Source organism: Globicephala melas, chromosome 1, assembly GCF_963455315.2.
Source record: "Globicephala melas chromosome 1, mGloMel1.2, whole genome shotgun sequence".
NCBI lineage: Eukaryota > Metazoa > Chordata > Mammalia > Artiodactyla > Delphinidae > Globicephala > Globicephala melas.
In genome coordinates, this window is record NC_083314.1 from 84,166,973 (window position 1) to 84,191,765 (window position 24,793).

General features: G+C 38.2%; 1 protein-coding gene across 1 annotated transcript in view; it reads left to right on the forward strand.

Moving 5' to 3' along the window:
• SPAG17 (sperm associated antigen 17) overlaps nucleotides 1-24,793 on the forward strand; it is a 219,517-nt gene that overhangs the window by 154,854 nt on the left and 39,870 nt on the right. Inside the window, exons 30-35 of the mRNA XM_030869317.2 lie at nucleotides 238-382; nucleotides 2,042-2,196; nucleotides 17,397-17,585; nucleotides 19,465-19,610; nucleotides 19,715-19,845; nucleotides 21,621-21,748. Of these exons, the coding sequence (XP_030725177.2) occupies nucleotides 238-382; nucleotides 2,042-2,196; nucleotides 17,397-17,585; nucleotides 19,465-19,610; nucleotides 19,715-19,845; nucleotides 21,621-21,748 (894 nt within the window). The remainder of the gene's footprint in view (nucleotides 1-237; nucleotides 383-2,041; nucleotides 2,197-17,396; nucleotides 17,586-19,464; nucleotides 19,611-19,714; nucleotides 19,846-21,620; nucleotides 21,749-24,793) is intronic.

Genomic DNA, 24,793 nt, shown 5'->3' on the forward strand with positions numbered 1-24,793 from the left:
GCTGAGTGACATTCAGCAAGTTTCTTAACTTCTCTAAGCCTGAATTTCCTCATCCATAAAATGGGGATATCGTTGCCTGCCTCCCAGGATTGTTATAAAGATTAGATCAAGTAGATGAGATAAAACTTTTACTTCTAAATAACCAGGATTTTGATGGTAATCAATGGGGTGTGAAAATAAGCACACTTGGGATTAACCACCTGACCAAATGATGGTGCTCTGCCTTTGTATGTTCAGGTTATGACAACTCGAGAAGACAAAGTGATCATCATTGAAAAGAAAGATGGTACTCGGGTAGTGGATCATGCTGATGGTACCAGAATCACAACCTTTTATCAAGTTTATGAAGATCAAATTATTTCTCCGGATGATCAAGAGACAGGTAAGTTTTTTTTTTTCTTTTTTTAAAATTTTTCTTTTATATTGGAGTATAGTTGATTAACAATGTTGTGTTAGTTTCAGGTGTACAGCAGAGCGATTCAGTTATACATATACATGTATCTCTTCTTTTTCAAGTAGATGACAATATTCTATGTCTTTACAATAAGATAGGTAGAAACCTCACTGATTTTTGAAAATACACATAAGAAAATAATTTTTTTGAAGAATTCACGTCAACTAAAGAGTACTCACGTAATCCAAATGAGGCCCTTTATTATGATCTTTATCCTCAGCTGACGTGGAAGTGATAACAGCTCTAGTTGGCTGATGGATAATAATAGTGCCTTTTCCATTTTTACCACTAAAAACTTACAGCCTGGATTGGTAGCAACTAAAAGTTAATAATCATGACTCAACTGTCCTGCACATTAGCTCTCAGACCTGTTTCCTTTGATCCTTAAGGAATCTAATTTGCATACATAGGTGACATCAGGTAGGTCCTCCTTCAATTCTTTCTGACAATTCTCATTATCAGAAAGGTGATATAAGAGAAAAGCCAGCGACAGCTACTAATGAACCAGAGTCTTTCATATTATCTAAAAGCCTACCACCCTTCCTAAGCTAAATTTAAAAACGATTTTTAAATAAAAATTATTCCGACTCACTTTTCTTTAATTCCAGAGTTTAAATGCTTCATTGCCAAATTAAGTGCAACAAATGGGCAAGTGACTGGAAAAAGAGGAACCTTTCCACTCTGCTAGTTAGAGTGAAAATTAAAAGAGCCACTTGGGTGGGCAATTTTTAAATATCTGGTAAATTGAAAATGTGCATATCATACAATACACTAACTCTACTTCTGGGTATATATAGAAAGACACTCTTATACATTTGAACAAGGAAACAGGTATAGGGGTGCTACTTGCAACACCAAGTTTAATATTAAAATATTGGGAAAACAAATGTCTATCAACAGCGGAATAGAAAAATAAAATGTGGTATATGCTTACAAAGGAGTACTATATAGCAATTAAAAGGAATGAAGTGCACACATACATGCACCTATTTACACACACACATATATATCAAGATGGCTAAATGTCTCAAAACATTGTTAAGTTAAAAATTCAGGTGTAGAATGATACATAGAGTAATATATAACTTATGCAAATTTAAAGTACACAAAATACTATATGTTGTTTTTGATACATACATTTATATAAAAGTATAAAAATGGATTGTGAGAAAAAGGAGTAAACCCAGAGATAAGGAGAGCAGTAAACTTCAACTTTATCTGTATTTTTCTCTTATGTACGTATTAAAAATGAAGCAAATATGGCAAAATATTAACAAGTGTTAATTTTGATTAGTGAGCATGAATAGTTAAATTATATTTTGTGCTTTTCCGGATGTTTTCAATTTCTCAAAATAAAAAGAATGGTGAGAACAAAAGAGCACACTAAATTAAGAGATATTCTGGAAATATGACTGCATTGACATAGAGAGTAGCCCGTACTCCAGCCCCATGGAGAGAGTTCTCAACACTGGATCTTGACTTCGAGTCCAGGTAGCCAGGAGGCAGGAGCACAGTCAGAGTCAGCTGGCAGGCATGTTCCCTATGTGTGCATCCTATCAGACCTGCTTCCCTTGCATTTGCCCACAGACGAAGGTCCTCAGAGGATCACCAGGCAGGTGAAGTGCATGCAGATTGAAAGTTCACACTACGCCACTGTCATCACCAACTGCGAGGACAGTAGCTGCTGCGCCACCTTTGGGGATGGGACGTCTATCATCGCAAAGCCACAGGGAACATACCAGGTGGGTCTGGGGGAGGATGAGGGGTGCCAAAGGTAAGTGTCAATTTGACTAAGAAAACCCACTCCTCGGGGGGCAGTGAACAGTCCTGCCACATGCACGACTGTTGCTCTCTTGTCTCAGTGGATCTGAGAACACACTTCTCAATCTCTTTTCATTTATTCACCTTCTTTTTACAATTCATTCCAGGAAAACATAGTCCTGCTTGTCTTTAAATTCTTGGGTATTTGGGGATCAAGCTTATAAACCAGAGTGTATTTGCTGGGGATCCTTTATGTGGTAGGTGATGGGCACCGTGGGTGTTAGAAGCATTCAGTGCTGGCCTGTCCCTACCAGACCAGTTTCACCTCCTGCCACCTCTTATTCATTCTCTCTCTCCCATCCTTCCCACCTCCAGTCTGTCCCCACTCTACCTCATGTCCCCACAGGATGGAAGGACAGCTAGCCCAGCTGAAGCACAGCTTTGTCTTTGGAGGGCTGGGGAGGAGCACTGTTAGAAACTCCTCTGCCTCCTTGCATTTCCCCATTAAACACAATCACCCGGGTTCAACCTGCAGTCCCTTCAGTCTTAGAAGGATTTGCCTTTGCCTTTCCAATTGCTGGAGAAGGAACACAAGTGCCATGGTGTCACATCTAAGGTCATAGGATACTGAGAGCTTGAAGCCAGAAGATGATGGACAAAGACCTCAGTGACAAATGTTTGTTTCTGTGAAAGCTGTTGAAGCCAGTTTATCCCTCCCATCTCTCCCGATAATGTTATCCTACCCCCTCTTTACCCTGTGCAGATCTTTGTGCAGCAAGGAAGGTACTGAAAGTGAGAGATGACTGTGAAATGTTGCAGTTGGAGAAGGGGATGCTTTTTTTCCTATATAGCATTCAGAATATCCAATTTTTTAGGCAGCATCCATTTGCCGGTATCATATGTCCTACCAGATATGATGAGACTCTCCTAAGATGCTGTGATGAGAGCTTATTTTTATCATGTCCCCAGACTCTAATTGTTACAACTATGGGGCAAAGGAATTTTAGCACCAATGACAGTTACCACTGAACGAAGAGATGTAACAGAAAAGAGATCCAACTTGGAGACCTTCAGTGCCTGACACTATTGTATAGCCGCTTGTTTGCCCAATATCCTGAAACACAGACTAAGAAAGGATCAACCTTGATTGCTCCTTATGGAGAAACACACATATCTTAGTTCCCAACTGGAAAAAAAAAAACCCTAAGTAAGTTTAGCTGCACCTATTTTGTAATTCTGTGGTTTTATAGAATTGAAAGCTGGCATTCAAAAATACCTTCTGCCTGTCCTCTGTTGGACTTGGCACACTTGTCATTTATTTCCTCACTCACCAGCATGAGAACATTGGGCAGTGTGATGAGGGAGGCCAGATTTTAGGCAATGTATGAAAGGGAGAGTAGAGCTTGATATTGGTCACTGTTGTACCTTGGCAGCACTAGAAAGATTATTCAAAACATCAAAAAGGAGGTGGGTGTAACAATTGTTATCTTCTATGATTATAATGTGCCACAAGTGGCGGTGGGAACATCCACCCAGCTGGAGGATTTCAAGAAGACAAGATGACAAATAATGGGTCTGTTATCTCCCATGGGAAATCTTTCTCTATCCCTGGGTTTAGGAACTAAAACCATTTTCCCTAGACCAGAAGACCTACTGTCTTTCTGGGGAACGGTGTGTCTGTGTATGTGTGTGTGTGCTAGACTAAGCTTTTGACTACTCTTCTATACCAGTCTGATCCTGACTCCTTTGGGGGAAGATAGAGATATGTAAGAAGCATTCTTAGGAATACTAGTGAAAAGGACTTTAAAAGTCCTTGTCTTTATCAGTACTACCACAAACAAACATCATAATGAAGGGTATCTTGTCCTCTACTTAGTGTGTGAAATCAGTTGAAAGAGGCAAATTTATAGTAAATTCTGAGCAGTATAGGTATGTAAAACCATGAGAATTTAATTTGCTAACATACATACATACATACATACATATATGAGTCATTGCTATATTTTTCATGTTGAGTCTCTATGCTTCAGCACTGCTGTTTCTCCAGATTAACTTCCTAGAAGGCAGAACATCTCCTTTTTATAGGTTTTCTTTTTGGCTCTTCTATATGGTTCCTTCACCTATGGTATGTCTTAATTGTGGAAGTTATAGGCCATCTTTTTCTGTCCAGAGCAGCTTTCAGTAAATTACAGAGTCAATCTGACAGTTTGGATCCATTTTGATGAGGACCTGTGGAGGCTGGGAAAATTGAAAATTTAACCAGCCACCAGTGCCTACTCTAAAATGTGCCTGAAACCACAGAGAAGCCTCAGAACTCATCAAGTCCAGTGGAGTTCCCTGGGCCTAGGGGATGGTGAAGAGTCAATATGAGAAACTTCCCGAAGGGTGGAGTAAGGACTTCTGAAAATCTACTCTCCCTAAAAACAACTAGAAACCTGGAAGTATTGTCAAAATCAACTTTTTCAGAAGTCTAGAAATTAACCAAAGGACTACAACATTCTGAGGATTGTTTATTTAAAGACAAAAAAAAAAAAAAAAGACTGAATCTTGGGAAGAACAGCAAGAATTGTGGTGATTTCACTTGCCATATTCCCCTCCCCTCCCCCAGCTCCATGGTAGCCTTGAAAATCAACACTCTCACATGCAAAATAGCAGTGAAAGCCAGCAAGCCAGCAGCCACTGAAAGAAGAAAAGATTTAGAGCTCCACAAAATATTGTCAGTGTTTGAGCTGTCTGGCCGTTCCCTGGAAACACCCACTCACAGGGGTTGTCTTTATTTGATCCGACTCTGAGCTCACTCCCTAAAAACAGCCTTTTCCCCAAACAGAGGTAATTATTTAACATTATAGCCATCGAAGTGGCAATAACAAACAAGAGGCTGAACAAAAGAGTTTAAAGGAAAAGAAGGGGAACGAGAAGTCCACAGAGAGCTTTGAAAAGCTCTGATGTATTCCCTGGAATCTGGAAAGCCATACTCAAGTGCACGGCTGTGTCCATGCCCATAAAAGAAAGCCCTGATCTTTCACTCTTTCTGATCAAGAGGCTCGGCACAAGCAGGGAGTGAAGCTAAGGTGGAATTACAAACTTCCTGCTAGAGCATTGAAAAGATACGTCAATATGCAAACGGAGCCCTCGGCAGAAGCTAAAAGATGTATTAGTGTAAAGTACTTAAGAAAATATCTGCCCAGTTATGAGAAGACCTCTAAGCAACCAAACAAACATGTTAGGCCCACTCGACAATAAATACAAACTTTAAAAAAATAGTTCAGGGAAATCACTGAATAAACAGCAACAACAACAAAGCAACAATAACAAGCCCTGGGGAAATGATCTAATTTCCAGAGTTGTACATTATACTACTTGAAATGTCCAGTTTTCAACAAAAAATTATGAGACATGGGGGGGAAAAGGGAAATTATGACCCATAAACAGGGATGGGGAAGGAGGAAGCAATCAATAGAAACTACCCCTGAGGAAACCCAGACTTGGCACTTAAATAGACAAAGAAATTTAAGTCAGATGTTGTTTAAAAAACTGAGAGAAACCTTGCGTAAAGACCTAAAGCGAAGTATGAGAATGGTTTTTCGTCAAGTATAGAATATCAATACATAGAAATTATTTTTTGTAAAAAAAGAACCACATAGAAATTCTGGAGTTGGAAAGCATAATAACTGTAATGAAAAATTTACTAATGAGGCTCAACATCAAATTTTAGCTGCCAGAGGAAATAATCAGCAAACTTGAAAATAGATCAGTTGAGATTAACCAATCTGAGGAAGAGAGAGAAAAAAAAAATGAAGAAAAATGAACAGAGCCTCAGAGACCTGTGGGACACCATAAGGCATACTAACACATGCATAATGAGAGTCTGAGAAGGAAAAGAGAGAAGGGCAGAAATATTATTTGAAGAAATAATGGCTTAAGACTTCCCAAATTTGATAAAAACTGTCTGTACATGCAAGAATCTCGACAAACTTCAAGTAGGATAAATTCAGAGAGATCCACACCTAAACACATCATAATCAAACTGTCAAAGATGAAGAGAGAATCTTGAAAGTAATGAGAAGAGACTCATCAAATATGAGGGATCTCCAATAAGATTAATAGCTGATTTCTCATCAGAAACTATGGAGTCTAGAAGGCAGTGAGATGACATATTCAAAATGCTTAAAGAAAAAGATCATCAACAAAAACTCATTCAGTAAAATTATCCTTCTAAAATGAAAAAATCAAGATAGTTCCAGAAAAACAAAAACTGAGAGAATTCATTGCTCTTAGACATCCCCTACAAGAAAATCTAAAGGGAATCCTTCAGGCTGAAATGAAAGAACATTGCACAGTAACTCAAGTACACACAAATAAATAAAGAGCAATGTTAAAGGTAACTACATAGGTAAATATAAAAGACAGTATAGATGTATTTTTATGACTCTCTTTTCATTTGGATTTGAAAGGCAAATGCATAAAGCAATAATTATAAAAGTATATTTATGTGCTTATAATGTGTAAAGATGAAATTTTTGACAATAATAACATAAAGGGCAGAGGAATAGAGCTATATGGAGCAAAGATTTTGTATAATATTGAAATTCTTAGTATCAATTTAATCTAGATAGTTATAAATTGAGATGTTTGTAATACCCAAGAAAAACTAAGAAAACAACTCAAAAATATATATAAAAGAAACAAGGGAATTGAAGTGGCACACTTCAAAATATCTATTTAAAATAAAAGAAAGCAGTAATGGATAAATAGAGGGGAAACCAGAGACAGAAGACATATAGAAAACAAATAGAGACTTCCATTCATGCGATCATCATGTTGCAGCATTCTTCATTAAGCCATGTGGCTGAAAGGATCTTGGTGCTCCGACCGGGCATCAGGCCTGAGCCTCTGAGGTGGGAGAGCTCAGGCCTGACACCGGACAGGCCTGAGCTCTCTGGACAGGATATTGGACCACCAGAGACCTCCCGGCCCCTTGTAATATCAATCAGTGAGAACTCTCCCAGAGATCTCCATCTCAATGCTAAGACACAGCTCCAACGACCAGCAAGCTCCAGTGCTGGACACCCCATGCCAAAAAACTAGCAAAACAGGAACACAACACCACTCATTATCAGAGAGGCTGCTTAAAGTCATAATAAGTTCACCGACACCACAAAACACACCACTGGATGTGGTCCTGCACACCAGAAAGACAAGATCCAGTCTCAACCACCAGAACACAGGCACCAGTCCCTTCTACCAGGAAGCCAAAACAACCCACTGAATGAACCTTACCCACTGGGCGCAGACACCAATAACAACAGGAACTACAAACCTGCAGCCTGCAAAAAGGAGACCCCCAAACACAGTAAGTTAAGCAAAATGAGAAGACAGAGAAATACACAGCACATGAAGGAGAAGGTAAAAACCCACCAGACCAAACAAATGAAGAGGAAATAGGCAGTCTACCTGAAAAAGAATTCAGAGTAATGATAGTAAAGATGATCCAAAATCTTGGAAATAGAATGGAGAAAATACAGGAAATGTTTAACAAGGACTTAGAAGAACTAAAGAGCAAACAAACAATGATTAACAACACAGTAAATGAAATTAAAAATTCTCTAGAAGAAATCAATAGCAGAATAACTGAGGCAGAAGAATGGATAAGTGACTTAGAAGATAAAAGTGGAAATAACTACCACAGAGCAGAATAAAGAAAAAGAATGAAAAGAATGGAGGACAGTCTCAGACACCTCTGAGACAACATTAAATGCACCAACATTCGAATTTTAGGGGTCCCAGAGGAAGAAGAGAAAAAGAAAGGGACTGAGAAAATATCTGAAGAGATTAGTTGAAAACTTTCCTAATATGGGAAAGGAAATAGTCAATCAAGTCCAGGAAGTGCAGAGAGTCCCATACAGGATAAATCCAAGAAGAAACATGCCAAGACACATATTAATCAAACAATCAAAAATTAAATATAAAGAAAAAATGTTAAAAGCAGCAAGGGAAAAGCAATAAATAACTTACAGGGGAATCCCCATAAGGTTAACAGCTTATCTTTCAGCAGAAACCTTGCAAACCAGAAGGGAGTGGCAGGACATATTTGAAGTGATAAAAGAGAAAGACCTACAACCAAGGTTACTCTACCCAGCAAGGATCTCATTCATATTCAATGGAGAAATTAAAACCTTTACAGACAAACAAAAGCTAAGAGAATTCAGCACCAGCAAACCAGCTTTACAACAGACACTAAAGGAACTTCTCTAGGCAGGAAACACAAGAAAAGAGAAGACCTACAAAAACTAACCCCAAACAATTAAGAAAATGGTAATAGGAACATACATATTGATAATTACCTTAAATGTAAATGGATTAAATGCTCCAACCAAAAGACACAGACTGGCTGAATGGATACAAAAACAAGACCCGTATATATGCTGTCTAAAGAGACCCCCTTCAGACCTGAGGAAACACACAGATTGAAAGGGAGAGGATGGAAAAACATATTCCATGCAAATGGAAATCAAAAGAAAGGTGGAGTAGCAATTCTCATATCAGACAAAATAGACTTTAAAATAAAGACTATTACAAGAGACAAAGAAGGACACTACATAATGATCAAGGGATCGATCCAAGAAGAAGATATAACAATTGTAAATATTTATGCACCCAAACATACGAGCACTTCAGTACATGATGCAAATGCTAACAGCCATAAAAGGGGAATTCGACAGTAGCATAATCATAGTAGAAGACTTTAACACCCCACTTTCTCCAATGGACAGATCAACCAAAATGAAAATAAATAAGGAAACACAAGCATTAAATGACACTTTAAACAAGATGGACTTAATTGATATTTATAGGACATTGTATCCAAAAACAGCAGAATACACTTTCTTCTCAAGAGCTCATGGACCATTCTCCAGGATAGATCATATCTTGGGTCACAAATCAAGCCTTGGTAAATTTAGGAAAATTGAATTCATATCAAGTATCTTTTCCGACAACAATGCTATGAGACTAGATAACAATTACAGGAAAAAAACTGTAAAAAAATATAAACACATGGAGGCTACACAAAATAACCAGGAGATCACTGAAGAAATCAAGGACAAAATCAAAATTACCTAGAAACAAAGGACAATGAAAAGATGACAACCCAAAACCTATAGGATGCAGCAAAAGCTGTTCTAAGAGGGAAGTTTATAGCAATACAATCCTACTGCAAGAAACACGAAAAATCTCAAATGAACAACATAATCGCACACCTAAAGCAATTAGAGAAAGAAGAACAGAAAAACCACAAAGTTAGCAGAAGAAAATAAATCATAAAGATCAGATCAGAAATAAATGAAAAAGAAATGAAGGAAACGATAGCAAAGATCAATAAAACTAAAAGCTGCTTCTTTGAATAGATAAAGAAATTGATAAACCATTAGCCAGACTCATCAAGAAAAAAAGAAGACTCGAATCAACAGAATTAGAAATGAAAAAGAAGTAACAACTGACACTGCAGAAATGCAAAGGATCATGAGAGATTACTACAAGCAACTATATGCCAATAAAATGGACAACCTGGAAGAAATGGACAAATTATTAGAAAAGCACAGCCTTCCGAGACTGAACCTGGAAGAAATAGAAAATATATACAGAACAATCACAAGTGCTGAAATTGAAACTGTGATTTGTGGCACATATATACAATGGAATATTACTCAGCCATAAAAAGAAACGAAATTGACTTATTTGTAGTGAGGTGGATGGACTTAGAGTCTGTCTTACAGAGTGAAGTAAGTCAGAAAGACAAAAACAAATACCGTATGCTAACACATATATATGGAATCTAAAAAATATAATAATAAAAGTAATGGTCATGAAGAACCTAGAGGCCAGGCGGGAATAAAGACATAGACCTACTAGAGAATGGACTTGAGGATATGGGGATGGGGAAGGGTAAGCTGTGACAAAGCGATAGAGTGGCATGGACATATATACACTGCCAAACGTAAAATAGATAGCTAGTAGGAAGCAACCGCATAGTACAGGGAGATCAGCTCGGTGCTTTGTGACCACCTAGAGGGGTGGGATAGGGAGGATGGGAGGGAGGGAGATGCAAGAGGGAAGAAATATGGGGACATATGTATATGTATAACTGATTCACTTTGTTATAAAGCAGAAACTAACACACCATTGTAAAGCAATTATACTCCAATAAAGATGTTTTAAAAAAAAGATAATATTCCAACAAACAAAAGCCCAGGACCAGATGGCTTCACAGGCGAATGCTATCAAATATTTTGAGAAGAGCTAACACCTATCCTTCTCAAACACTTCCAAAATGTAGCAGAGGGAGGAACACTCCCAAATTCATTATACGAGGCCACCATCACCCTGATACCAAAACCTGACAGAGATGTCACAATTAAAGAAAACTACAGCCAATATCACTGGTGAACATATATGCAAAAATCCTCAAAAAAATACTAGGCAACAGAATCCAACAGCACACTAAAAGGATCACACAACATGATCAAGTGGGGTTTATCCCAGGAATGCAAGGATTCTTCAATATATGCAAATCAATCAATGTGATAAACTATATTAACAAATTGAAGGAGAAAACCCATATGACCATCTCAATAGATACAGAAAAAGCTTTCGACAAAATTCAAAATCCATTTATGACAAAAACTCTCCAGAAACTAGGCATTGAGGGAACTTACCTCAACATAATAAAGGCCATACATGACAAACCCACAGCCAACATTGTTCTCAATGTTGAAAAATTGAAACGCTTTTCATTAAGATCAGAAACAAGACAAGGTTGCCTACTCTCACCACTGTTATTCAACATAGTTCTAGAAGTTTTAGCCACAGCAATCAGAGAAGAAAAAGAAATAAAAAGAATCCAAATTGGAAATGAAGAAGTAAAATTGTCACTGTTTGGAGATGACATGATACTATACATAGAGCATCCTAAAGGTGCTACCAGAAAACTACTAGAGCCAATCAATGAATTTGGTAAAGTAGCAGCATACAAAACTAATGCACAGAAATCTCTTGTGTTCCTATATACTAATGATGAAAAATCTGAAAGAGAAATTAAGGAAACACTCCTATTTACCACTGCAACAAAAAGAATAAAATACCTAGGAATAAACCTACTTGAGACAAAAGACCTGTATGCAGAAAACTATAAGAAACTGATGAAAGAAATTAAAAATGATACAAACAGATGGAGAGATATACCATGTTCTTGGATTGGAAGAATCAACATTGTGGAAATGACTATACTACCCAAAGCAATCTATAGAGTCAATGCAATCCCTATCAAACTATCAATTGCATTTTTCACAGAACTAGAACAAAAAATTTGACAATCTGTATGGAAACACAAAAGACCTTGAATAGCCAAAGCAATCTTGAGAAAGAAAAACGGAGCTGGAGGAATCAAGCTTCCTGACTTCAGACTATACTACAAAGCTACAGTAGCCAAGACAGTATGGTACTAGCACTAAAACAGAAATATAAATCAATGGACAGGATAGAAAGCCCAGAGATAAACCCATTCACATATGGTCACCTTATCTTTGATAAGAGAGGCATGAATATACAATGGAGAAAAGACAGCCTCTTCAATAAGTGGTGCTGGGAAAACTGGACAGCTACATGTAAAAGAATGAAATTGGAAGACTCCCTAACACCATACACAAAAATAAACTCAAAATGGATTAAAAACCTAAATGTGGGCTTCCCTGGTGGCACAGTGGTTGAGAGTCTTCCTGCCGATGCAGGGGACACAGGTTCATGCCCTGGTCCGGGAAGATCCCACATGCCGCAGAGTGGCTGGGCCCGTGAGCCATGGCCACTGAGCCTGCACGTCTGGAGCCTGTGCTCTGCAACGGGAGAGCCCACAACAGTGAGAGGCCCGCATACCAAAAAAAAAAAAAAAAAAAAACCTAAGTATAAGGTCAGACACTATAAAACTCTTAGAGGAAAACATAGGCAGAACACTCTATGACATAAATCACAGCAAGATACTTTTTGATCCACCTCCTTGTGTAATGGAAATAAAATAAAAAATAAACAAATGGGACCTGATGGAACTTAAAAGTTTTTGCACAGCAAAGGAATCCATAAACAAGACGAAAAGGCAGCCCTCAGAATGGGAGAAAATATTTGCAAACGAAGCAAGTGACAAAGGGTTAATCTCCAAAATATTCAAGCAGCTCATGCAGCTCAATATCAAATAAACTAACAACCCTGTCCAAAAGTGGGTGGAAGACCTAAATAGACATTTCTCCAAAGAAGATATACAGATTGCCAACAAACATATGAAAGGATGCTCAACATCACTAATCATTAGAGAAATGCAAATCAAAACCACAATGAGGTATCACCTCACACTGGTCAGAATGGCCATTATCAAAATATCTACAAAGAATAAATGCTGCAGAGGATGTGGAGAAAAGGGAACCCTCTTGCACTGTTGGTGGGAATGTAAATTGATACAGCTACTATGGAGAACAGCATGTAGGTTCCTTTAAAAACTAAAAATAGAACTCCCATATGACCCAGCCTTCCCACTACAGGGCATATACCCTGAGAAAACCATAATTCAAAAAGAGTCATTTACCACAATGTTCATTGCAGCTCTATTTACAATAGCCAGGACTTGGAAGCAAGCTAAGTGTCCATCGACAGATGAATGGATGAAGAAGATGTGGCGTATATATTACAATGGACTATTATTCAGTCATAAAAAGAAATGAAATTGAGTTATTTGTAGTGAAATGGATGGACCTAGAGTCTTTCATACAGAGTGAAGTAAGTCAGAAGGAGAAAACAAATACCATATGCTAACACATATACATGGAATCTAAAAAAAAAAGAATGGTTCTGATGAACCTAGTGGCAGGACAGGAATATAGACACAGACGTAGAGAATGGACTTAAGGATACGGGGTGGGGGAAGGGTAAGCTGGGATGAAGTGATAGAATGGTATTGACATATATACACTACCAAATGTAAAATAGCTAGCGGAAAGCAGCCACATAGCACAGGGAGATCAGCTCAGTGTTTTGTGGCCACCTAGAGGGGTGGGATAGGGAGGGTGGGAGGGAGATGCAAGAGGGAGAGAATATGGGGATATATGTATACGTATAGCTGATTCACTTTGTTATACAGCAGCAACTAACACAACAATGTAAAGCCATCATACCATAATCAAGATGTTAAAAAAAAAAGAAAAAGAAAACAAATAGAAATTTGGAAGATTCAAATCTGACCTAATCAGTAATGACATTAAATATAAATGGATTAAACAACCCAATCAAAATGCAGATATTGGAAGAATGGATTACAAAGCATGACGCAACTGTATGCTGTCAACAAGAGATACACTTTATGGTGAAAGACACAAATAGGTTGAAAGTAAAAGGATAAAAAAGATAATACCTGCAATAAGTAATTGAAAGGGAACTTGAGTGGCTATACAAATATCAGACAAAATAAACTTTACAACAAAATATTACAAGAAACAAAGAGGGTATGTTATAATAATAAACAGATTACTCCATCAAGAAGATGGCAACTACAAGCATATTATACACTAACAACAGAGCCCAAAACACATGCGTATTTCCAGAGTTGTGCACTATACAAATTAACATGTCCAGTTAAATAGTAAAAATTGGCATATTTAAAAGGAGAAATAGACAATTCAACAATAATATTTGGAGACATTAGTACCTCACTTTGAGTAATGGATAAAAGAATAGATAAGATCAAGAGAATAATAAGACTTAATCAGCAGAATAAACCATGCGGACCTCCTAGACATGTATAGAACACTCCACTCAGTAATAGAATACATTATGCTCAAGTGTAAATGGAACATTGTCCAGGAAAGACCATGTGTTACACCACAAAAAAGTCTCAATAGATTAAAAAGAATTGAAATCATACAAAATATGTTCTCCTACCACAACGGAATGAAATAACACACAATGGAATCAATAACAAAAGGAAGTTTGGGAAATGCACAAATATGTGAAAAATAACACTAAGAATAAATCACAAGGAAATTTAAAAATACTTTGAGATGACTAAAAATGACTAAAAATAAAATTAACATACCAAAACTTAATTGAAGCAGCAAAAGCTATATATATATAGCTTTAAATGTCTATATATATACACATATATATCTTTAAATGTCTCTCTCTATTATATATATATATATATTAGCTTTAAATGTCAAAATGCCCATATTAAAAATGAAGATCTTGAATCAATAACCTAACTTTCCACCCTAAGAAACTAGAAAAAAGAAGGCAAACTAAACCCAAAGCAAGCATATGGAAGTAAATAGTAAAGATTAGAGTAGAAATAAATGAAAAAATAGAGAAAAATCAGCAAAACCAGAAGTTGGTTCTCTGATAAATCTTTAGCTGGACTTACAGGGAGAGATAGACAGACAAACAGAAGGAGAAAAAAGGGGTTGGGAGAGAGAAAACTCAAATTACTAAAATTAAAAATGAAAGAGAAGACATTACTACCAACCTTACAGAAATAAAAAAGATTATAAAGAAATACTGTGAACAATTATACATCAACAAATTAGATAACCTAGATAAAATAGATTTCTGGAAAGGCACAAACTACCTAACCTAACTCGAGAAAAAATAAAATATCAGAATAGACCTAAAACAAGTAAAGAGATTGAATTAATAATTTTAAAACTTGCAGACAGCAAAGCCCAGGCCCAGATGGCTTCATTGGTAAATTATACCAAACATCTATGGAAGAATTAACACTGAACAATCTTTCACAAACTCTTCCAAAATATAGAAGAGACAGATAGTAATAAGCGTTAGTGAGGATGTGAAGAAATGTAAAACCCTCATTAATTGCTAATGAGAATGTATAATGGTGCAGTCACTTTGGAAAACAGTTCGGCAGTTCCGCCAAAAATTAAAAATAGAGTTCTCATACAACCCAGCAGTTCTACTCCTGGGTAGATATCCAAGGGAAATTAAACATATATCCACACAAAACTTATACACAGATGTTGATTGCAGCATTTTTAATAATAACAAGACTGTGAAAACAACTCCAATGTCCATCAACTCATGAATAAACAAAATTTGATATATCCATACAATGGAATGTTATTCATCCATAAAACAGAATGAAGTTTTTTTAGATTTTATTGATTTTAATTCAATTTTTATTTTATATTTTAATTTTCTATTGGAGTATATTTGATTTAAAATATTGTGTTAGTTTCAGGTGTACAGCAAGGTGAATACATATACATATATTCTTTCTTTCTCAGATTTGTTTCCCATATAGGTTATTACAGAATATTGACTAGAGTTCCCTGTGCTATACAGTAGGTCCTTGTTTATTATCTGTTTTATATATATTAGTGTGTATATATTAATCCCAAACTTCTAATTTATCCCTCCTCCAACCTTTCCCCTTTGATAACCGTAAGTTTGTTTTCAAAGTCTGTGAGTCTGTTTCTGTTTTGTTAGTAAGTTCATTTGTATCTTTTTTTTTAGATTCCACATATAAATGATATTTGTCTTTCTCTGTCTGACTTACTTTACTTAGTATAACAATCTCCAAGTCCATGCATGTTGCTGCAAATGGCATTATTTCGTTCTTTTTATGGCTGAGTAATATTCCATTGTATATATGTACCACATCTTCTTTATCCATTCCTCTGTTGGTAGACATTTAGGTTGTTTCCATGTCTTGGCTATTGTAAATAGTGCTGCAGTGAATATTGGGGTGCATGTATCTTTTTGCAGTATAGTTTTCTCCAGATATATGCCTAGGAATGGGATTGCTGGATCATATGGTAGTTCTATTTTTAGCTTTTGAAGGAACCTCCATACTGTTCTCCATAGTGGTTGTACCAATTTACATTCCCACCAACGGTGTAGGAGGGTCCCCTTTTCTCCACACCATCTCCAGCATTTATTGTTTGTAGACTTCTGGCGATGGCCATTCTGACCTGTGTGAAGTGATACCTCATTGTAGTTTTGATCTGTCTGCCACAAGCCAACCCCTTTCAATGGCCCTCGCTGCACAGGCTGGGACACCTCTCCCTGCTCTGCCCCCACCATGGAAAGTTAAGTTTGAAGAAGGGGGAAGAGAGAAACACGGACATGAAGAGGAACATCCATCTGGAGCTGAGAAACTGAACCCTGGCAGCTGTTTGAGAACTTGTCCTGGACAATTGCAAATCAAATGATGGGAAAATTGAGGGCTTTATGGCTGAATTTGTGAACTTAGAGTTCCTCAGTTTAATAAATGTAGGCTTGATTTCAGTTTCAAATCTCCCCAAACTACCTAAATTGAAAAAGCTTGAGCTCAGTGGCAGAATCTATGGAGGTCTGGATATGTTAGCAGAAAAACTTCCAAATCTCACACATCTAAACTCAGGTGAAAATAAACAGAATGAAGTATTGATACACGCTACAACATAGATGAATCTTGAAAACATTATGCTAAGTAAAAGAAGCCAGACAGAAGAGGCCACATGTCACGTGCTTCCATTTATATGAAATGTCTGAAATAGTCAAATCCATAGAGACAGCAGATCAATGGTTGTCAGTGGCAGGAGTGATGCAGAGTGACTGCTAATGGCATCAGGGTTTCTTTGGGGGGTGATGAAAATGTTCTGGAATTAGTGATAATGTTTGCACAAGTTTTTGAATATACAAAATCCACTGCATATACACTTTAAAATAGTGAATATATGACATGTGAATTACATCTCACAAAAAGAGTCTATCTGAACCAGAAGTCATTACACCAAAGCTATTACTCAAGGACTGTGTCAGCCACCATAGGAATAATGATAAATAAAAGCTTCTAAAAGCATTTGTCCCATAGCTTTTACCCTCTTGGAGATGATAAGGTACAAAGCAATTACTTGGAAGAAATATTAAAGTGAGTAGATAAAATGTGAGACACAGGAGCAATTATATCCTAATCAGTCTGACTCCTTATTAAGTAGTCCTTCCCCAAACTTAAGTCTTCTCTTGTTTTCTTCCTGGAAACGCAGTTTGTGTCTGGGTTCTATGGATAATTTTTTTCCTTAAATGATTTTATAAATCCCTCAAATCAAACAAGAAATTTTTAATAATATCTCTCTTCCTGTTACCCTTCCAGGTGTTACCTCCAAACACAGGCTGTCTTCATATTGATAGGGACTGTTCAGCTATATATTGCCATGAATCAAGCAGTGAGATATACCATCCTTTTCAAAAACGTGAGCAGCTGAGAGCTAGCAGGTACATCATGAAGCACACATCAGAGGTTATCTGTGAGGTCATGGATCCCGAAGGAAACACCTTTCAGGTAAAGTGCATCATTATTATGGAGAGAGAGGCTAGGGCTTTGCTTTTGAGATATTTCACACAAGAGAGCTCCCCGGCTGGGCTTCCCTGGTGGCGCAGTGGTTGAGAGTCCACCTGCCGACACGGGGGGCATGGGTTCGTGCCCCGGTCCAGGAAGATCCCACATGCCGTGGAGTGGCGGGCGCCTGTGAGCCATGGCCGCTGAGCCTGGGCGTCCGGAGCCTGTGCTCCACAGCGGGAGAGGCCACAACAGTGAGAGGCCCGCGTACCGAAAAAAAAAAAAAAAAGAGAGAGAGCTCCCGTATAGCATTTTATCTTAGCTGCCTTGGGATTAGTTATCCACTAACTGCCAATACACTTTGGACAGCAGCAATGAATGTCAGTATCTTCAATTCTCAAGTGTACTTCATTAGGAGATAGCAAGTCCAACAATGAGGATGGTTGAAATGCTAAAGCCAAATAAGTAATTAGAACAAAGGGGGAAAAAGTTACTAACCATCTAAAAATAATGCCAACAAAGAAGAGTGATATAAATGCTCTGTATCTGGGTTCAAGTGAGAGAAAATACATGGGGCAGCAGGCAAGTCTGCTTAACTAGGCAGAGAATCCAAAGTGAGAGCTATCAGTTAGTGTGAGGGTTCCAGCAGGGCTGACGATGGGGTGTTGGGAAGCCTGGAGAGGTGCTTAGCTATTCAGTGGTAGAGCTCCATCTTCTGTTTCTCTGTCCTTCCTCTTATCTCTAAGCCAGGCATTGGCAAACCATGGCCACTTGTTTGTATGGGCCCATGAGCTAAAAATGCAGAGTGACTGCATTTTACATTTTTAAATGGTTGGGGGAAATCAAAAGGAGAAGAATATTTCATGACACATAAAAATTAAAAGAAATTCAAATTTCAGTGTCACTATAAAGTTTTACTGCAACATAGCCGCGCTCATTTGTTTACATATTATCTCTGGCTGCTTTTGCATATAATGGCAGAGTTGAGTAGTTGCAGCAGAAACTCTACAGCCAACAAACCCTAAAATATTTATTATCTGACCCTTGACAAAAAGATGTTTGCCAGCCCCTTCTCTAGGCAAGTTTTTTTTTCACTCCTCACCCAGTGGTGGAATTTCATGTGTTGTCTGGCGGGTGGTGAAGTTACTTTTTAGATTTGGAACCGTACCACAAAGTCCCCAACTTTGAGATGCAGACAAGCCCTGATCCAACTTAGTTTTTCTGTGCTAAGTCAGTGAAATTTCACAGCATGAGTTCAGGCTGCTAAGAGATTTCAGTGTGCAAGAAACTGAAATTGAAACCTAAAGCCCAAACCCTCTGAGTTGAAACATGCAAGCCAAACATTATCCTAGACATTGATGCTCTTCTTGGGCATTCCCTTCAGTGGCCTTTCAGCCTGACCACACCATATCTAGACAGTAGTAATGGCTAGAACAATTCTTCTCATAGTGAGACTCAATCTATCTCCCTGTATATCCATGAGTCCTATTTCTGTGCTTAGAATCCATACTGTCACTCTTAATATTTCAAGACAACCATCACATAAATAGCATTCCCTCCATGTTTAAATTCCCAGTTCCCTGAACTTATCCTCAGAAGTTAAGTGAGTCCCCTGCCATCCTAGACACCTTCCTCTGAATGTATTCAGGTTTGTCTTCCTGTTTGTTTTCACAGTCTAGGTGTGGTTTGTAAGTGGAGATGTGCTACTAGCTTTTCACTTTTATTAATGCAATCTATACTTAGTGCACAATTCCTTACAAAGAAATATCCCTGATTTTCTGAGTAACCAAAAGATCACCTGCTTTCTCAAATGGGATCAAAAGAAATGTAAGTTTATGGCATTTTTCTTTTCTTTTAGTTGCTTATATACTATGTCCCTTAGGTCATGGCTGATGGTACTGCATCAACTATCCTACCTGAAAACAATTTGGAAGATGATTTAAATGCAAAAGCTGAAGGCTATGACACATTATCATCCACTCACCTTCGTAAGAATCATCTGCAAATCTATGGTGAACATGTCCCCAGGTAATATGATAAAAATAACACCATGACTTTTATTTTCAATTCCAAGTTCAAGGAGCATTTTAGCTGAATATGTCAAGGGATTAGATTTTTATTTCTTCAAATAGGTTTTTTATTATCTATGCTGATGGATCAGGAGTGGAACTTCTTCGGGACAGTGACATAGAAGAATACCTCTCCTTCGCATACGGAGACTCAACTACCGTAGTTCTTCAAGAGCCAGTACAGGAACAGCCAGGTAGAGAATCCAGACTGGAACTCATTGAGTCCCTTTACCAGCTCTCATCCTCCTTATCCAGTCTACCCCCGTGTCGTCTCTACTTTTTTCCCTTTGCTCGCTTTTCAACTCTACTTTTCACCTGGCCATGTCAACCTATTTATACAGTGATTTATGTTTGTACCACGCTTCATCTAAGCATCAACCTATATAAATTGTGTATGATCCCCCTCCTACCTATGAGCAGATTTGTATCTGCGTTTATATCTGTTAGGTATGTTTAGTTATGTACCTAGGTTCCTATTTATGTGTTTGTTTCATCTTGGTAGGGAAAAACAAAAGTGAGTTATCTTTCATAAGTTCATTTTTTATCATTTTGAATGTGTTGCCTTGGTGAATTCAGTACAAGAGGAGAAAGTACATTTCACGTGTCGGTTAGAAAATCAACCGGAAATATAGGATAAGTTACATATTATATTCATTGGGCATTTACATGTTTTCATCAATTTGAAAGAAATTAGTGTGTGATTAAAGGTTAGACACATATATTGCACTAAGTAAGAGTCACTGTATATGTAACGTGTATTTAAACACAGGAAAAGAAAGACTTTCATGTTATCTATGTACCAAAGCAACGTGCTCTATCTAGGTTTATGTGTGTGTTTCCTTTTTATCTTTTCTCTGGTTGGTGGGATATATTTTGTGCTCATTTATGAATATGCCTGCATCTATGTACAATTGTATCTTTGAATGTATCAATGTACATTGCGTGATGTTATAAATTTGCTCTTTCTGTGTGAATATGAGGAGTGGGGAGCTCTGACTGGTGCAGTCTGTGTGTGGAACTGTAAGAGAATAGGAATTCATCTCAAATTGCTTTGTTAGTTGTTTAACCAGCATCTACGTGAAAAACCACCATGTGCCAAACACTGGCTGGGTGTTAGGAATACAATGGTGAGCTAAGACCGCAATGGACCCTGCTTTCACAGAGCTTAGACTTTAGTGAGAGAGATAGGCATTAAATGTATAGTCACACAAATAACTGTATCATTATAAATTGGGAAAAGATCTATGAAGTAAAGGAATATGATTCTATGAGAACATCTAACAGAGGAGCTGACATAGTCTAGAAGGCTTCCCTGAAAACACTGGAGCCAAGAGCTACTGGATAAGTAGGCATTAATTAAAATAGGAGGAGGAGCTTTCTTGGAAGACAGAATACAAAGCAGGAAGCTTAAAGCTTTGGAGGATAGGGGAAAAAAGGCTAAAGTAGGCAAAGTACAGAAGGGAAAATAGCGCAAGTTGAGTCAGGGGTGAGGCCTCTGTTTTATCCCATAAGCAATGGGAAGTCAAAGAAGATTTTACATCATGGGCTAGCATAATCAGTCACCCTGACTGCGGAGGGAGGTTCATTCAGAGTAGAAGTGGGCAGAAAAGTTAGTTGTCATTGTAGTCCAAAACAGGATGGCTCTGAGGGGAATAGTCTAAGGTAGGGTCACTGGAGGAGGAAGAGATAGATGAACTCAAGAAACGTTTAGTGGTAGAACTGACAGGACTTGGATGTGGTTTCCGAAGGACAGTGAAGTGTCCATTACTACTTTCAGGTGATCTGAATCCAGCTGTTTTAGGTGTTACCATGACTGCGTCTCTCCTTTCTTGTTAGACTGTAAGGTCCTTAAGCATAGTCATTGTGTCTGGCTTCTCAAAAGTGTTTGTTCGATTTGGTGAATACCTACTGGATTTCTCAGAATATTTCTGAAAGAGAAATGATCCTCTGATACCTCTCTGTGAACCAGGTGCCCTGAGCATCACTGTCCTTCGCCCTTTCCATGAAGCTTCACCATGGCTAATGAAGAAAGAGTTAGATACAATTGTTCCTCCTAATCTCCAGTCAAGGACATGGGAGACATTTCCCTCGGTTGAGGTACAAATTTTTCTGCTATAAAGTAACTATATTTGCATATCCATCTATCTGTGGGCCAGAGTTCAGCTCTTCTCCTGTATATTCACATATTTTCCTTCTTTTGTAAATTGTTAATGCGCTCAAGGAGTTTTATATTTGTAGATTTTAGAGAAATACACCTGACTAGTTTATCTCAGTTTTATTTCTTTTAGCCTACATCGCAGGCTTGAACGTCGTCCTATAATATGAAAATATGCAGTTTGAGTAACCCATTACTGATATTGTGCAATACAGAAACCTTCCCTCTCCCAATATTTATTTGTTAGTTTTAACACACAGTCTTAGGTCTTTCACTTTCCCTTTAGTCTCAATTTATTAATGCACAAACTGAGTATGTAAGAATAATGTGAAATATTAAATACAGGAACTTGCAACTGCAATTTTAAAAAGTAAGCATTGTAATTGTGGCAGCTTAGAGAAAGGCCCACCTAAGGTTTTGTAAAGAGTGAAAGAAAACATCTTGAGCAAGAATCATATAGTCCTGCATCTTGCCAGATTTGCCATTTCATTTTTTTTACACATTTATTGGAGTATAATTGCTTTACAATGGTGTGTTAGTTTCTGCTATATAACAAAGTGAATCAGCTATACATATACATATATCCCCATATCCCCTCCCACCCTCCCTATCCCACCCCTCTAGGTGGTCACAAAGCACCGAGCTGATCTCCCTATGGTATGCAGCTGCTTCCCACTAGCTATCTATTTTACATTTGGTAGTGTATATATGTCAATGCTACTCTCACTTCGTCCCAGCTTACCCTCCCCCCACCCCGACCTGTGTCCTCAATTCCATTCTCTAGGTCTGCATCTTTAATCCTATCCTGCCACTAGGTTCATCAGAACCATTTTTCTTTTTTTAGATTCCAAATATATGTGTTAGCATACGGTATTTGTTTTTCTCTTTCTGACTTATTTCACTCTGTATGACAGACTCTAAGTCCATCCATCTTGCTACAAATAACTCAATTTCATTTCTTTTTATGACTGAATAATAGTCCATTGTATATATATGCCACATCTTCTTTATCCATTCTTCTGTCAATGGACATTTAGGTTGCTTCCAAGTCCTGGCTATTGTAAATAGAGCTGCTGTGAACATTGTGGTACATGACTCTTTTTGAATTATGGTTTTCTCAGGATATATGCCCAGTAGGGGGATTGCTGGGTCGTATGGGAGTTCTATTTTTAGTTGTTTTTTTTTTTTTTTTTTGCGGTACGCGGGCCTCTCACCGTTGCGGCCTCTCCCGTTGCGGAGCACAGGCCCCGGACGCGCAGGCTCAGCAGCCACGGCCCACGGGCCCAGCCGCTCCGCAACACGTGGGATCCTCCCGGACCGGGGCACGAACCCGTGCCCCCTGCATCAACAGGCGGACTCTCAACCACTGCACCACCAGGAAAGCCCCTATTTTTAGTTTTTAAAGGAACCTACATGCTGTTCTCCATAGTAGCTGTATCAATTTACATTCCCACCAACAGTGCAAGAGGGTTCCCTTTTCTCCACACCCTCTGCAGCATTTATTCTTTGTAGATATTTTGATAATGGCCATTCTGACCGGTGTGAGGTGATACCTCATTGTGGTTTTGATTTGTATTTCTCTAATGATAAGTGATGTTGAGCATCCTTTCATATGTTTGTTGGCAGTCTGTATATCTTCTTTGGAGAAATGTCTATTTAGGTCTTCCGCCCACTTTTGGACAAGGTTGTTAGTTTATTTGATATTGAGCTGCATGAGTTGCTTGTATATTTTGAAGATTAATCCTTTGTCGGTTGCTTCGTTTGCAAACATTTTCTCCCATTCTGAGGGTTGTCTTTTCATCTTTTTTATGGTTCCCTTTGCTGTGCAAAAGTTCATTAGGCCCCGTTTGTTTATTTTTATTTTAGTTTTTATTTCCATTTCTCTAGGAGGTGGGTCAAAAAGGATCTTGCTGTGATTTATGTCATAAAGCATTCTGCCTATGTTTTCCTCTAAGAGTTTTATACTGTCTGGCCTTACATTTAGGTCTTTAATCCATTTTGAGTTTATTTTTGTGTATGGTGTCAGGGAGTTTTCTAATTTCATTCTTTTACATGTAGCTGTCCAGTTTTCCCAGCACCACTTATTGAAGAGGATGTCTTGACTCCATTGTATATTCTTGCCTCCTTTTTCATAGATTAGTTGACCATATGTGCATGGGTTTATCTCTAGGCTTTCTATCCTGTTCCACTGATCTATATTTCTGTTTTTGTGCCAGTACTATACTGTCTTGGTTACTGTAGTTTGTAGTATAGTCTGAAGTCAGGAAGGCTGATTTCTCCAGCTCTGGTTTTTTTGTTTTGTTTTGTTTTGTTTTGTTTTTTTTGCGGTACGCGGGCCTCTCACTGTTGTGGCCTCTCCTGTTGCGGAGCACAGGCTCCGGACGCGCAGGCTCAGCGGCCATGGCTCACGGGCCTAGCCGCTCCACGGCATGTGGGATCTTCCCGGACCACGGCACGAACCCGTGTCCCCTGCATTGGCAGGCAGCCTCCCAACCACTGCGCCACCAGGGAAGCCCCAGTCTTTATTTTAAAGTCTATTTTGTCTGATACGAGAATTGCTGCTCCACCTTTCTTTTGATTTCCATGGAATATCTTTTTCCATCCCCTCCCTTTCAGTCTGTGTGTTTCCTCAGGTCTGAAGGGGTCTCTTGTAGGCAGCATATATATGGGTCTTATTTTTGTATCCATTCAGCCAGTCTGTGTCTTTTGGTTGGAGCATTTAATCCATTTGCATTTAGGGTAATTATCGATATGTATGTTCCTATTACCATTTTCTTAATTGTTTGGGGTTTGTTTTTGTAGGTCTTTTCCTTCTCTGTGTTTCCTGCCTAGAGAAGTTCCTTTAGCATTTGTTTTAAAGCTGGTTTGGTGGTGCTGAATTCTCTTAGCTTTTGCTTGTCTGTAAAGGTTTTAATTTCTCCATCGAATCTGAATGAGACCCTTGCTGGGGAGAGTAATCTTGGTTGTAGGTTTTTCCCTTTCATCAC